At 36.2% G+C, this 16236-nt stretch overlaps 1 protein-coding gene across 2 annotated transcripts in view; it reads left to right on the top strand.

The window, feature by feature from the left end:
• The window catches only part of ORC2 (origin recognition complex subunit 2), a 51226-nt gene that overhangs the window by 12524 nt on the left and 22466 nt on the right, over positions 1 to 16236 (top strand). For both annotated transcript variants that reach the window (XM_079923582.1, XM_079923581.1), the window contains exons 5-10: positions 3082 to 3171; positions 7684 to 7776; positions 8709 to 8740; positions 10707 to 10767; positions 13188 to 13381; positions 14366 to 14464. In XM_079923582.1, coding sequence (XP_079779708.1) covers positions 3082 to 3171; positions 7684 to 7776; positions 8709 to 8740; positions 10707 to 10767; positions 13188 to 13381; positions 14366 to 14464 — 569 coding nt within the window. The remainder of the gene's footprint in view (positions 1 to 3081; positions 3172 to 7683; positions 7777 to 8708; positions 8741 to 10706; positions 10768 to 13187; positions 13382 to 14365; positions 14465 to 16236) is intronic.

Below are 16236 nucleotides of genomic sequence, written 5' to 3'. Positions count from 1 at the left end.
GCATTTAATTTAGTTTACATAGAAACTACTTGATATTTTTTATTCATATTTTGTCTATGTGCCAAACATTTAATTTACATAATTATAGTAACAAGTTCTCCATAAACAGACTTATCCATATGTGCATATTATAGATATATGATAGAGGTAGCATTGGAGATCACTAGGCTAAGGATGAACTGGTCAATAAATGGTGTTGGAACAATTGACTATCCTTATGAAAAAAAGAAATTGGGGGCTTCCCTGGTGGTGCAGTGGTTGAGAGTCCGCCTGCAGGGGGACCCGATGCAGGGGACACGAGTTCGTGCCCTGGTCCGGGAAGATCCCACATGCCGCGGAGTGGGTAGGCCCGTGAGCCGTGGCCGCTGAGCCTGCGCGTCCGGAGCCTGTGCTCCACAACGGGAGAGGCCCCAACAGTGAGAGGCCCATGTACTGCAAAAAAAGAAAAAAAAAAAAAAGAAATTGGATTCCTAACTGCCATCATAAACAACTTAATTACCTTAATTTAAAGATTTACACATGAAAAGCAAATTATAAATGCTTTTACAAGAAAATATAGGAGAATATGGCTTTGGTCTTATAGAAGAATTTCTTTAAAAATGTGTAATCAAAAGAAAAGATTGACAAACTAATTAAAATTCAGAACTTCTCAAGAAGACAAACCACAGCTAGGAGAAAATATAGCAAAAGACATATCTATTAAAGAACTGTTACCCAAAATATATGAAGAGCTCTTAAAACTCAACAATAAGAAAACGAACAACCTGATTAAAAAATGAGCAAAGGACCTGGACATCTCACCAAAGAAGATACCCAGATGGCAGATAAGCATATGAAAAGATGTTCAACGTTATATGTCATTAAGAAATTGCAAATTCAGACAACAGTGGGATACCACTACACATCTATTAGAATGGCCAAAATCCAGGACTTCCCTGGTGGTCTAGTGGCTAAGACTTCACCTTCCAATGTGGGGGGTACAGGTTTGATCCCTGGTCGGGGAGCTAAGATCCCACATGGCTCACAGCCAGAAAACCAAAACAGAAAGCAGAAGCAATATTGTAACAAATTCAATAAAGACTAAAAAAATTGTCCACATCAAAAAAACAAAATATTAAAAAAAAAAAAAAAAGAATGGCCAAAATCCAAAATATTGACAACACCAAATGCTGACAGAGATGTGGAGTAACAAGAACCCGTTTACTACTAGTGGGAATGCAAAATGGTACAGCTCCTTGGAAGACAGTTTGGCAGTTTATTACAAACTAAACATATTCTTACCATGTGACTTAGCAGTTGTGTTCCTTCATATTTACTCAAATGAGTTGAAATCTTTTGTCCACCCAAAAACCTGCACACACAGATGTTTGTAGCAGCTTTGTTCATAATTGCCAAGGCTTAGAAGCAACCAAGAAGTCAACCAAGGATAAATAAACTGATACATCCATGCAGTGGGATATTATTCAATGCTAAAAAAAATAATAAGTTATCTGTCTATGAAGAGATATGGAGGAGCCTTAAATGCATATTGCTAAATGAAAGAAGTCAATCTGAAAAGGCTACATACTGTATGATTCCAACTCTGTGACATTCTGGAAAAGGCAAAACTATACAGACAGTAAAAGAAGACATTGGTTGCCAAGGGTCAGGAGTAAGGAAGGGATGAATAGATGGAGTACAGAGGATTTTTAAGGCAGTGAGTCCATTCTGTATGATACTAGAATGATGGATACATGTTATCGTACTTTTGTCAAAACCTATAGAATGTACAACAGGAAGAGTAAACCGTAATGTAAACTATGGACTCTGGGTGATAATGAAGTGTCAACAGAGGTTCATTGATTCCAACAAATGTACCACTCTGTTTTTTTTGTTTTTGTTTTTTAATTTTAATTTATTCATTTTGTTTGTTTTTTTTACAAATGTACCATCTGGTGTGAGATATTGTTAATGGGGGGAGGCTGTGGATATGTAGGGCAGGAGATACATGGGAAATCTCTGTACCTTCCACTTGAGTTGGTTGTGAACCTAAAACTGCTCTAAAAAATAGTCTGTTTTTTAAAAATCCAGTACTTCTCTTCATTGAATGACATTATCAAGAAGTGAAAAGACAAGACACAGGATAGAGAAGATATTTCTTCTTCTGGAAATAAGAAACCCGTAAAAAGGTGTTAAGCTTCATTAGTGACTAGGGAAAGGAAATTAAAATGCCTTTCCCCGTGAGATTCATTTTGTACCCACTAGATTGGCAAAGATTAAGGAGTTTAGGTAATACCAAGTGTTCGTGCATATACACACCAATGGGAACTCTTAAGCAATAAAGGGAGCAAACACTGACTTCGGAAAGTTTGGCACTTTAATAAACTCATTAAAGGTTTGGGGACTTCCCTGGCATCACAGTGGTTAAGAATCTGCCTGCCAGTGCAGGGGATGTGGGTTCGATCCCTCGTCTGGGAAGATCCTACATGCTACGGGTTAACTAAGCCCGTGCATCATAACTACTGAGCCTGTGCTCTAGAGCCCACGAGCCACAACTACTGAGCCCACACTCCTAGAGCACATGCTCTGCAACAAGAAAAGCCACTGCAATGAGAAGCCCGCGCAGCACAATGAAGAGTAGCCCCCGCTCGCCACAACTAGAGAAAGCCCGCATGCAGCAACGAAGACCCAACGCAGCCAAAAATAAAATAAATGAAATAAATAAATTTATTAAAAAAAAAAAGAAGCATAACTAATAAAGTCCCTTTTGTCCTCCCTCCTCAGGAGCAACTTCTATCATGAATTGAATGCATATCCCTCTAGTCTGGAGTGTTCTTTAGTGGGCTTTTTATTGTTGTTGTGTTTGTTTATATATCTTTGTGTATCTGTGAATAACATGTTTTCTGTGTTTTAAAATTTATGTAAACAGTATCATAGTCTACTGTGTGTTTTTAATATCTTATTTATAAATATGTATTGTTAAACATTTGTGCAAGAAAGTGAGGGGTACAAATCCTAAGTTTTTGTTAAAATTCTGTCTTTTTTTTCCTGTTAATTAACCTCACCCATTTTTCCTAAATGTATGTTGCATTTTTCTTTCAGAATCCTTGAAAAATGGCTCTGCTACAGATGGTGGGAATAAAGTTTATTCTTTTCAGAATAGAAAACACCCTGAAAAGATGGCTAAATTAGGTATGTTGCTTTTCTGACTTCTGTAATCACTATTCACCTTTTCTAAGGTGTATTTAACCACATTTCCCACTGTTATCACCCCATTGCATTCACTAAAAGAATGAATGAGGGATGTTATTTTATTTTCAAGCATACTTAAAGTCATTAGTTTTTTTCATGCTCAGATGTCTTCTGTTCTCAGCTAGGTTCTAAGGTTATAGTAGAGATCCTGTCTTAGATTCCTTCCCACAACATCTAGTACAGGCTCTTAACAAATTTTTGTTATGTAAACAAGTGACTTAAGTCACACAGAGATATTCTGAATTTATTGAATAAGAGTTTTACACTGTATGTAGAAGAAAAGAGTTCATATTATAGAAAATTATTTATGTAAAATTGTTAGAAATGGGCTGTTCTAACATTTTTCTTACCCCAGTTACCACTTATACTAATTACACGTGAATTACTGATTTTCAGAGAACTAGACTTAAATAAATTATATATAACATTAAAATTAAACTAGCAATTTAATTCTTTTTAAAAATTTGGGTGGCGCTATTCTTGGATCCTGCGGCATGAGGCATCAGATTTGAAAGCTTTGAGGAAAGGAAATAACACGTGAAAGCACTTTAAAATTAAGGAGGTCCATAAGTTTATGGAAGTTTGGGAATACCAAAAAGTTAAGAGCAAGGGAATAATAATTAACTACCTGGCAAAATGTAGTCGTTGTATAAGAGGACTTATAATCTATAATTATAGAACATCTATATATGTGTCTTAAGTGTATTTTTATGCAATCATTGTAGTCAGTGATCATTTAAACATTCAAAGTCAAATGAATGTCACACTTGTTGAGTGTTGACACTGATGAGGGACATATAAGAAGTAATTATAAGACCTGTGTTTCTGAACATAATACAATTTAAGCATTTGCAAAATTCAGTTTTTCTGAAAGGTATAATATTATATGCATCATTAATTTTGAACCTAACATGGTACATACAGTAATTTACACTAATTGATGTGTTTCTTAGAGTTTATTATCTACATAAAGAAATCTAAAATGTTTTTGATACAAATGAACTTATTTACAAAACAGAAATACCCTTACAGACCTAGAAAACACACTTATGGTTACCAAAGGGGAAAGTGGGGGGAGGTTTAAATTAGGAGTCTGGGATTAACAGATACACACTACTATATAGAAAATACATAAACAGCAAGGACCTACTTACTGTATAGCACAGGGAACTATACTTGATATTTTGTAATAACCTATATGGGAAAAGAATCTGAAAAAAACGGAATCACTTTGCTATACACCTGGAACTAACACAATGCTTTAAATCAAGTATACTTCAATAAAAAATAATTTAAGAAAAGAAATTAAAAAATTTTTGATCTGTAAAAATGACTGAATTCTGTGTAGGATCTCTGGGACACCAGAGGAAAATGCTAATATAATTACTAGAGGAAAGATCAGATAGACACCAAGGCCAAAGTGAAACCCTAACGACAATGAAGCATTGGAGAAAGAACTAATAGTGAAAAGAAAAATGGAACCTCACTGGAGTAATCAAGTAGAAGTTCCCTGAGTGGAAAGTCAACATGCACATAACTGCAGTGATACATGTCTCATATCTATATGTGCTGTGAGGAACTTAAGTATTGTTATGATGGGCGTTTCTGTCATCACATCTGAAAGAAATATAGTCATGAAAAGATAGTTTTCTGGATAGTTTAAAACTGATCATACTTTCCAAGATCTGTGTTTAGTTAGGACCTGTGTTTAGTTATGTCGCTCTTTGACTTATTAAGTATTTTTGCTAATTGTGTTTACATCTAAATATATCAATAAAATAGAATGCCTTATTAAAATAAGTTATGATCTGTCAGAAAATCATATATTACTCTGAGTATAAAAGATGATTAAATATAATTGGACTAACCAAGATATAGGGCTAGAAATAGAGCAAGAGTTACATTGGAAGGCTTTGTAAAACACAGAGAACACGTCCAGGTTGAGTAAGTAAATGCAAAGAAAAAGCAAAGGTAGAATTACCACATAGAAAGGACAAGGACAGTAAGGAGTTTGACCAGCTTGGAGAAAGATGAATTTAAGGAAATTGAAACTAGATTGGATAGATAGGATCAGATAATAACCTGATGAGAAGTTATTATTAGGCAAAGAGGAGTTTTATTTTAAAATTTCTAATATGTTGCAGACCAGTTGTTGTGTGAAATATAATACAAATGAATTAAATATTTGCCCCAATTTTTTATTATTGAAATTAATATCCATACATGGATGACTGTCTCTTGTTTCCTTTCCTCTTCAATTCTTCCTTTTTCTTCCTTTCTCCTTTTGTAGTTTAAAGTTATTTAAAAGCAGAGGATTTTTATGTTTCAATATAAAACCAAAATGATCTCAGCTAAGTTACTTTGTACTTTTGTGGCTTTTTGTTGATGTGAAGGTTTTTTTCCTATCCTGTGGATCAACAGCCTTTAATCCAAACATGGCATATTTTTCTGGTGTAAAGAGAAGGCCAATGCCTGAGCTTTAGGTACCTGCAGGTTAGAATGCTTAGGAGGATGAGGGCAGTGAAGTTGAGATGGAATAACTACCAGCAGTAGCCAGGGACCAGGCTAATACCATGGAACCCAGATGGAGGAATAATTTCAAAGAAAGATATAAAGAACTTTAATGAATGATACAGAGGATCGAGGAGGTTAAGAAAAAAGAAGCCAGTGCATTTGTAGGGACTGTCATGAATATCTTGGGTCAGTTCCAAGATTGGATAAAGCTGTGTGAAATAGATTAGAAAGAGTTTGAGTCAGTGAAGTGGCTTAATTTACACAAATTCAACTATACTTTCTCTTTAAAAAAAAAAAAGATGGAAGAGAATTTAAATAGTGTTCTCAGTGAACAATGTTCTTAGTGTATGAAATGTAAATCTATTCCTTCAGTTAGACTCAATTCCCATATGCCTATCACAGTGTGAGAATGTGAGCATCTTTAAAGATAAACATTGTAGGGCTTCCCTGGTGGCGCAGTGGTTGAGAATCTGCCTGCTAATGCAGGGGACACGGGTTCGAGCCCTGGTGTGGGAGGATCCCACATGCCACGGAGCAACTAGGCCTGTGAGCCACAACTACTGAGCCTGCGCGTCTGGAGCCTGTGCTCTGCAACAAGAGAGGCCGCGATAGTGAGAGGGCCTGCGCACTGCGATGAAGAGTGGCCCCCACTTGCCATACTAGAGAAAGCCCTCGTACAGAAATGAAGACCCAACAGAGCCAAAATAAATGAATTAATAAATTCCTACCCCAACATCTTAAAAAAAAAAAGATAAACATTGTATTTTTCATTTTAAATGGCCCCCTTTTTTAAAAATAAATTTATTTATTTATTTATTTTTGGCTGTGTTGGGTCTTTGTTGCTGCACACAGGCTTTCTCTAGTTGTGGCGACCGGGGGCTACTCTTTGTTGCAGTTCGCGGGCTTCTCATTGCAGTGCTTCTCTTGAGGAGCACGGGCTCTAGGTGCGCGGGCTTCAGTAGTTATGGCATGCAGGCTCAGTAGTTGTGGCTCACGGGCTCTAGGGCGCAGACTCAGCAGTTGTGGCGCATGGGCTTAGTTGCTCCGTGGCATGTGGGATCTTCCTGTACCAGGGCTCAAACCCATGTTCCTTGCATTGGCAGGCAGATTCTTAACCACTGCGCCACCAGGGAAGTCCTGGCCCCTTCTGTTCAGAAGCCAACTATTTCATCTGATGCTCAGTTGAAGAAATGCCATCTGGGACTTCCCTGTCCAGTGGCTAAGACTCCACGCTCCCAATGCAGGGGGCCTGGGTTTGATTCCCGGTCAGGGAACTAGATCCCATGTACATGCTGCAACTAAGAGTTCGCATGCTTCAGCTAAAGATCCCCCATGCCACAACTAAGACCCGGCACAGCCAAATAAATGAATAAATAAATAAATATTAATAAAAGAAGAAATGTCATCTGTTCAGTGCTATATCATAGTCTATACATTATTAATATGTGTTAGAGTTTTAGACACAAGTAATAAACCACATTTTATGGGAGACTTAAGAGCTTTAAAAGTATAATTTTAAATATACACAGTTTTCAGTTGGTTTTAGATCCCACTTTCTGGCCATTCTTTCTTAACTGTTAGCAGAGATGTGCCTCAAATATATATGGTAAAGAAATGGAAAGAGTATAAACCTGTCAATGGAGAAGAGAGAGGAAGAGTGTGTGATAATTGGAGAAACCAGCAAGGTCAAAGTTAGCTCTTTATTTGTATTTTTTTGTGAGACCTGTGGATAACTGAAGGAAGACTTGGAAGACGGTGAGTAAAGGTGAAAGCAGTAGTACTCTTAATATGGCTAGGTTTATTTATCTTTCTGATATTAGTAACAGCAGGTTTCTTTTTTTTTTTTAATTTATGTAAGTGAAATAAGGCTATTTCCCCTCTTAATCTACTGTTGTCCATTAAAAGTTTTTTTAATATATTTCTTTTGTCTGTTTACAGCTTCAGAACTAGCAAAAACACCAAGAAAAAGTGTTTCATCCAATTTGAAGAGTGATCCTGAAATTACGATAGACATTCCTCAATGTAGCAAGGGTAAGATTTTACTTCACTTCTTTTTTTTTTTTTTTTTTTTTTTACTTCACTTCTTTAAAGAGAGTTTTCATAGTTGCTTCAAAGTTATAATATGTTACTTTACTTTCTTGTCTAAGTGCATTTTTATATATTTTCTTCTTTTCTGTTCTGAAAATTCATTTAGTAAATGCAGTTAATACCCCAACCTGTGTGCTTTAGTATACCCGTATTTAGCTATCAGTAAAAGGGGAAAAGATCTGTGTGGGTTGAAGTTGTACAGATTGACAGGGCCAGCTAGAAACAGTCTTAAATCCTGTTGTGATTTGCTTGAGTTAGCCAAATGTTCGTGGAAGATTTGCTTTGGCAAATACTATTTGAAATAAGGTTTTGGGGATTTGGAAGTCTTTTTTTTTTTTTTTTTTTTTTTTTTTTTTTTTTTTTGCGGTACGCGGGCCTCTCACTGTTGTGTCCTCTCCCATTGGGGAGCACAGGCTCTGGACGCGCAGGCTCAGCAGCCATGGTTCACGGGCCCAGCTGCTCCGCGGCATGTGGGATCTTCCCGGACCAGGGCACGAACCCGTGTCCCCTGCATCGGCAGGCGGACTCTCAACCACTGCACCACCAGGGAAGCCCTGGAAGTTTGGAGAACTGTGGAACAGTTGTTTTTGAATGACCCATTCTAACTAGATTAAATAGTGTACTTTTAAAATAATGAACAATGGAAAGGACTCCATTTTTTCTTGTTACATGAGTGCTACAGAAATGTCATTAATAGGAGAAATCATAAAATTAATAGTGACAGTTCAGCCTCTAGTGGAGATGCAATTAATTGAGAATTCAATAATATGTAGTGGCTTCTGGGTAGAACCTGTACCTTTGCTTTTAATGAAACTAGGCTATTATGGAAAGTGAAGTATTTGTAGTAAGTAATGGCTTTTTGTTTCATTCTTTAGGGCATTCTGCTTCAGACAAAGTTCAGTTGAAGGTAAGCAATTGAGTAAAAACAAGGAAAACCCTTAGTGTTACAAAGTTAAGACATGATGAAAAATATCCATTTCATCTTTTAATTCAGATAATACTTTTATCATTTATAGGTATTTGCCAATTAAATACCTAACTTACAGATAAAGAATCTGAGGCTCAGAGAGGTGAGGTGACTTGTCTGAGTTCACCAAACTAGGAAGGAGAAAAGCTGGAAAATGAAGCTAGGTCTTCTGGACCCACCTGTTGTGCCTTTTCTGTGTTAGAACTACCCCTGGGTGTTTTGTTTGTTTGTTTGTTTTTAATTTAATTTTATTTATTTATTTTTGTCTGTGTTGGGTCTTCTGGCATTCTTTTTCAAGTTGTGGATCACATCACATTAGTGGATCTTGTTGATTCCCTAAGAGACCATCAGAAAACCTGTTAATCAGTGGTATTATATTTACATACCACAATAAAAGAGAACATCAGTCTGCAAGTCTTAGTGCACTGTCTTAGAAGGGGCAGTTCAGGAGAGAATATGTATAGGGCTTGGGGATCTGGACTCGAGGGGTTTAAGGCACATCTATCAAGATGGGGAACTGATCTGTATTAGGCAGAATTCATGGCATGGTATTTTAGGAGTAGTGGACACAGTGAGGAGAGGGTCTTGAATTGAGTTTTGATAAGTAAACCAAAGTTTGATAAGCTAGCTGTTTGCCCTGGTAAGTAGTCTGTTGTCCTGATGGGAAAATAGGTTGCCCAAATGAGCAAACTGTCAAGATAAATTAGTTTGCAGAAATTTCTGTAGCAAACAGTGAAGTTATTTAATAGTTTATAGCCTTATCTTTTTGAGCAAGAATTTTCTGAAATGGTTATTTTGACACAAATATTCTCAGACCTGATAATTAAGCTATATGGATATAGGTTGTCTCAACTCTCAGTCTTGAAATCAGTTTAGTAGGGCATGATCTACAGTTTAAAAAAATGAAATAGATAAATTAGAAAATTTCTGTTTTGTAAGTATTATTTAATTATAATTTGGTTAAGTTATATATGCATATGTGTACTGGATCAAGGTGGCAAAACGTAAAAAAAAATTGTAAGGATCTGGACCAAAGAAGTTTGAAATATACTGTGATATACTTTATAAACCCAATAGGTGATCAGATCACCTATTATAATAGTATTCTTAATATCTCAAATAAAAATTGTTATAATATTTGTAACTAGCACCAACAACTTATCACAAGATAACAGACTTAAATTTTTTGTCGTATTTTCACATTGCCAAAAAAACACAGGGTACTTTATCTTTTTATTAGTACTGTTAAGTTATCACGTATACACCAGTAGGCATTTTATTGTGCTAGAAATTGAATGGTGTTAAAGGATTCTGTAAGGAAAAGAAAAACGTGCGTTATACTTCTGTAAACTGTTTAAAAAATTAAAAATACAGAAGTAAAAAGTAGAAATCTTTTTTCTCTCCTTCTCACAGACTACTTTAACACCAGTAAATTGCTCGTACATGCAAAGGCCCACTGCAGTAACTATAGGAGTCCCATTTCCTTGCTTACTCATCATCCCTGGACAGTATTACCTTTTTTTAGAAAAAATATTCTGCTAATCTGATGGGTGAAGAATGATTCAAAGGCTGATAAGCTTTTTCTTTACATAATAATAGAAGTGCATCCTTCGCAGGTGTCTGGAATACAACTTCTAGAACCACTCTAGGAATCCTTCGGAATTCGTTGTATCGTTTTTTTTTTTTTTTCGTTGTATCGTTTTTGTTGTCATACTCTCCCCCTGCAACAAATTCATATATTGTTGTCTTCCAGGTCTAGGAAGGAGCTCATCTGGTTCTAATGTCTATTGAAAACAAAATATTTTTCTTCCTTCTAGCCTTTCTTTCACTCAGAGACATCATTAATTTTCATGTCATCATTATTATTTGACTATATAAACTATATTGCTTTTTTATTTTTAAACAGAACAATGATAAAAGTGAATTTCTGTCAACAGCACCTCGTGGGCTAAGGAAAAGACTAATAGGTGTGTATTTCTTTTTACACTGAGCTTTTATAAAAAGAAGCATCTAAACAGGCAATAATGGTTAAATATACAGGTTCTAGTCTTAGAATGCTTACATTTTGTCTTTGGGCCGCCACTTACAGGGACCTCTCTATGCCTCAATTTTTTTCATTTGCGAAATAGGGATAATAATGGTACCAGCCTCAGAGTTATTTTGAGATTAATTGAAATAAAGGATGTCAAAGTGCTTAGCATAGTGCTTGACCTTGGTATGTGCTTAACAGGTGTTGGCTATTATTACTTTTTATTATTATAACTACTTATTGCTATTTCTTTTCACGAAAGAAAGGATATGTTCATGTCTTCAATTAAGCTGTAGATTCCTTAAGGGCAAGGACTATATCTTATATTTTAACTCATAACACTTAGCACTATGTCTTTACATTATAGTCAATGGATATTGAGGTTAGTTAAAATTCTTCAATAAAATAACATGCCTTTTAGTTTATTTGCCTGAGACAGTTTTAGAAATAGTTCTATTGATTTATTTAGAAGTTTTATCAATATATTGAAACAATTTTAAATATTTATAGTGGTACTGAATACTATACAAAGCCAAGTAAACAGACATGGTTCCCGCCTTTGGGGAAATTAAAAATGGTTTGGTTTTTCTTTTATGTTTTGGGGGGGTCTTTTTGGCCACACCATGTGGCCTGTGGGATCTTAGTTCCCCAGCCCGGGGTTGAACCCGGGCCACGGCAGCGAAAGCGCTGAGTCCTAAACACTGGACTGCCAGGGAACTCTCTGGTTTGGGGTTTAAATATTTAATTTTGGGGCAAATGACTTTTTGACCTTTATATTTCTGAAAGATGTCAACTCCTTTCTTGGGATTGACCCCTTGACAATAATATTAGCTAACATTGTTAAATCTATGCCCTGTAGCCCTTCTTCTTTCAAGGTATAGAGTTGATAATACATTTTTAATCAACATAAAAATTATAACACTAAATTATTGGATATCTGAAGCAATAAAAGATGATATATGCAATTGATTATTATTATTTTATGTCAAATACATCCCACATCTTAAGTTTCCTCCTTACCCCACAGAAGAATCCTTTTTAGAGAAAAGGTGAACTTCCTTCTCCTTCTCAATCACCACCAAACAAATATATCAACATGTGTGATGTATTCATGTAAATAGGGTAAAGACATTGTCTGGTACCTCCTACCACTTCTAACCCTTGCATCTACCATGGGCAGCAGTCAGTGCAAATCTGAATCTGCTAAGCTATGTATGCCCACAAAATCAAGCCTTTTTTTTTTTTTTTTTCTTTTTCAATATCTATATTTGTTATTTGCTGACTCTGGATATTCTGAAATATGCTTTTCAAAATAAAGAGTGATTTGCTTAAAATTATTTCATTCATATTTTGGAAGTTAACCTTTTATGGTAGTTTTATACTTATTTTGTTGAGTGTAAGTTTTATCCTTACTTTATGATTATAAAACTAGCTTTATTATTTCTGGAGAGTGGTGGGGGTGGCCATGGTTTGTTTAAAAATATAATTCTTATATCTACTATGGGATGGATTGTGAGTATGTATTAGTAGTACTTAAAGTAGTAGCTGTCATTTATTGAGTGCTCTATCAGTTAGGATGGCATTTTCAGTAGGCAGCAATGGAAAATTCTATAACAATGGCTTAAGCCATGGACACTGAAGTATCTCACATCATTAGAAGTCTAGGGATACACAGTTCACGGTTGATGTAGTGACTCAACAGTGTCATGAAGGATACAGGTTCTTCTTTTCGCTTTGCCGCTGGCATTTTTCATCTTTAGTTTTGATATTTTATATTGCAAAATGGCTTCCATAGCTTTAAGCTATGGGTATAAGTAAGGGGCTTTCCTTCCATAAGTGAGGAAAATCTTCCCCAGAAGCTTCCAGCAAATTTCCCCTCAAGTTTCATTGGTTAAAGGTTTACATGGCCAACTCTAGTTGCAAAGGAGGCTGAGAGAGCATGTATCTGGCAAAGGAAACGACAATTAAATTACTGATTATTTATCCCTTAGGGTGGAGCACATTGCCACATTTTACAATGAATTCTATTAGCAAGGAAGAAGGAAAGAGAATGGTATTACGTATGACTGACAATTTCTGCCGCATTTCGTTTGTGTTAGCCATTGTTAGTTGTTTTACATGCATTTCAATGTAATCTTCACAATGCTTTATTAAATTAGGCACTGGTAGCCTCATTTGATAAGTGAGGAAACTGGTGCTCAGAAAACTTACATAACTAGCTCTGGTGAAATCATCAGCAAGTAATGACAAAACCAGAAGGCACAATCTCTTACTTCAAAGCCCACACTCTTCCTAATACCCCAGAATGCCTCTTTTGTCAAACTGTCCAATTTTCCCAATTGCTTCCTCCCCACACAGTTCCAAGGTTTCATTCTGACAGTGAAAGTGAATATTCTGCTTCCAACTCGGAGGACGATGAAGGGGTTGCACAGGAATGTGAAGAGAACACTAATGAAGTCATATTGAGCGAACAGATTCAAGCTCAGAATAGAGTAGTTTCGGCTCCTGTTTGCAAAGAAACGCCTTCTAAGAAAATGAAAAGAGATAAAACAGTAAGTGAAGAGAGACTTTAAAGAAAAATCAGTAATATCTCAAAGATAAGCTACCTAAGAGATCCAAATGGGAGGATGAACATAATTTTTTTTCTTCACTTTTCTACATTTTCTCAGCCTTTCACATAAATTCCCGCATATATTTGTGTCTATTTCTGGACTTCGTATCCTGGCCTCTCTGTATCCATATTCATGTATCAGTACCATAGTATATGCTAAAGGTGACAATTCAGTTGAATAAAAGAGCTTTTAAATAAATTTTAATTGGATAATTGGAGGCAAGACTTCTCAGTATATACCTTTTTATATAGTTTCATTTTTGTAACGTTGCTGATGTAACAGCGTAAGTATTAAATGATGTGACTATGGACCCATGTTGGGTCGTTTGGAGAACACTGCACATATTATGGTCTGAGAAAAGGCTAATTATCCCAGCGTGCTCTGTAAAGACTCAGAGCAGTCTAGGAAGCCTCCTGCTTGAATGACTTTCCATTCCTTCCTTACCACCACGGAGCTCAGTTCTGCCCCAAATCAGTAGAACACGTGGTGAGTCATTTTACTGGAATAGTAGGCAAGTCTTTTTTTACCTTGCTGTTGATGTCTTTCTCATTTCCACAGTCCTTCAACTGTACTAATTAAAGGATTTGCTAGGAGTGTGTGAGACAAAACAAAGGTCCTGATTGTAAAGACCCTTTTTTTTTTCCAGTCTAAACGGGAATTATATGTTGGAATTTAGGAATCGTTTTTGGGCCGACTACTTCAATCTAGTCATTTTCTTCAACTTTTATGACCCTAAGAGTTACTCAGTTTTATTACTGGAATTAAATTTGCTTGGTCCTTAGTCTGTGTTGTTGCTTCAAAAAGAAAATACTGACTGCCAAGTAAAGAATTTCACATATCCTGTTTATGCTAATATTACTGTCTAGTCCTCATATAAAACAAATATCTGAAACTAAGAACTCACTTTGCTTTGTCCACTTTCAGAGTGACTTAGTAGAAGAATATTTTGAAGCCCACAGCAGTTCAAAAGTTTTAACCTCTGATAGAACACTGCAGAAACTAAAGAGGGCTAAACTGGATCAGGTATGTTGCAAGGAGTGTTACTTGTAAATCGTTCTTATTGTGAGCTGAAAAACATAGTACATAAGCAGCAAATCTGAAGAATAAGTGCATACAGCAGAATACTGTCCTGATCAAATGAAACACAAATTAGTGTGACATCACTATTGCATATTTTATTTTGTAAATGGTAACTGGTTCACTGGATTAGAATTGTTTGACGTACTCTAATTATACATGTATAATTACGTATTTTTCTCTTATTTATTGTTTCTTCAGGATCTATAATAATCATCAGGGTCATAGTTTCTTTTTTTAATTTATTGAAGTATAGTTGATTTACAATGTTGTATTAATTTCTACTGTACAGCAAAGTGATTCAGTTATACCTGTATATATATTTTTTTCATATTCTTTTCCATTATGGTTTATCACAGGATTTTCTTTTTTTAACATCTTTATTAGAGTATAATTGCTTTACAATGGTGTGCCAGTTCTGCTTTATAACAAAGTGAATCAGTTATACATATACATATGTTCCCATATCTCTTCCCTCTTGCATCTCCCTCCCTCCCACCCTCCCTATCCCACCCCTCCAGGCGGTCACAAAGCAGTGAGCTGATCTCCCTGTGCTATGCGGCTGCTTCCCACTAGCTATCTATTTTATGTTTGGTAGTGTATATATGTCCATGCTACTCTCATTTTGTCCCAGCTTACCCTTCCCCTCCCCGTATCCTCAAGTCCATTCTCTAGTAGGTCTGCATCTTTATTGCCGTCTTGCCCCTAGGTTCTTCTGACCATTTTCTTGTTTTTTTCTTTTCTTTTTTTTTTAGATTCCATATATATGTGTTAGCATACGGTATTTGTTTTTCTCTTTCTGACTTACTTCACTCTGTATGACAGTCTCTAGGTCCATCCACCTCACGACAAATAACTCAGTTTCGTTCCTTTTTATGGCTTAATAATATTCCATTGTATATATGTATCACAGGATTTTGAATATAGTTCCCTGTGCAGGGTCTTAGTTTCTTTGATATGCATGTACCATTAATTTCTGTTACCAATTTAACCCACATATTCATTGAACCCCTCACACTGGTCATAAAACAAAGACTGACCTGACTCTCAGTTGAAAACCTTGCAAAAAGCAGAGGATATTCTGCTTCTTGCTATTATGGAAAGCCTGCCCATTGCAGTAAGGTAACAAGGTTGCTGTATACTCTGGTTCCAGTGTCTCGTTTTATAAAAAAATAGCATACAGTTAGACTCAGGGCTTTGACAGATACCTCACTAACAGAGGACAAAGAACCATCTGAATAAGAAAATCTTTCATTAGCAAGTGGGCTTGAGGAACTTCCCTGGCGATCCTTGGTTAGGACTCTGCACTTCCACGGCAGGGGCATGGGTTCAGTCCCTGGTCAGGGAACTAAGATCCCACAAGCCATGCAGCCAAAAAAAAAAAAGAAAGTGGGCTTGATAATTTAAGTCAAGAAGAGATTGTTATTGACTCAGAGAGAATCAAGATTTTATTATTTTCTGAAATAGGAATTCAGTGCAATTTCCTAAGGTATACAGGGCTTTTGACAGAGTTTTCAAGCTATAGAAAAGAGAGAAGAGAGGTTTACCATAGGGTAAACCTCTATGGCTTGGATGACGTGGTGCTGTGTGGTTGGGGGTTTTTGGTTTTTTCTGTTTTGTTTGTTTCTTTCCACCTGTCTCATAGGTATTGCAACTCAGATCAGAGACTAGCTGAAAACATGTGTCAAGAAACCAAGCTGTTCAAGGAAGAGATGGCA

The sequence above is a fragment of the Stenella coeruleoalba genome, assembly GCF_951394435.1.
Source record: "Stenella coeruleoalba genome assembly, chromosome: 6".
NCBI lineage: Eukaryota > Metazoa > Chordata > Mammalia > Artiodactyla > Delphinidae > Stenella > Stenella coeruleoalba.
This window is presented reverse-complemented; position numbering and strand designations above follow the sequence as displayed.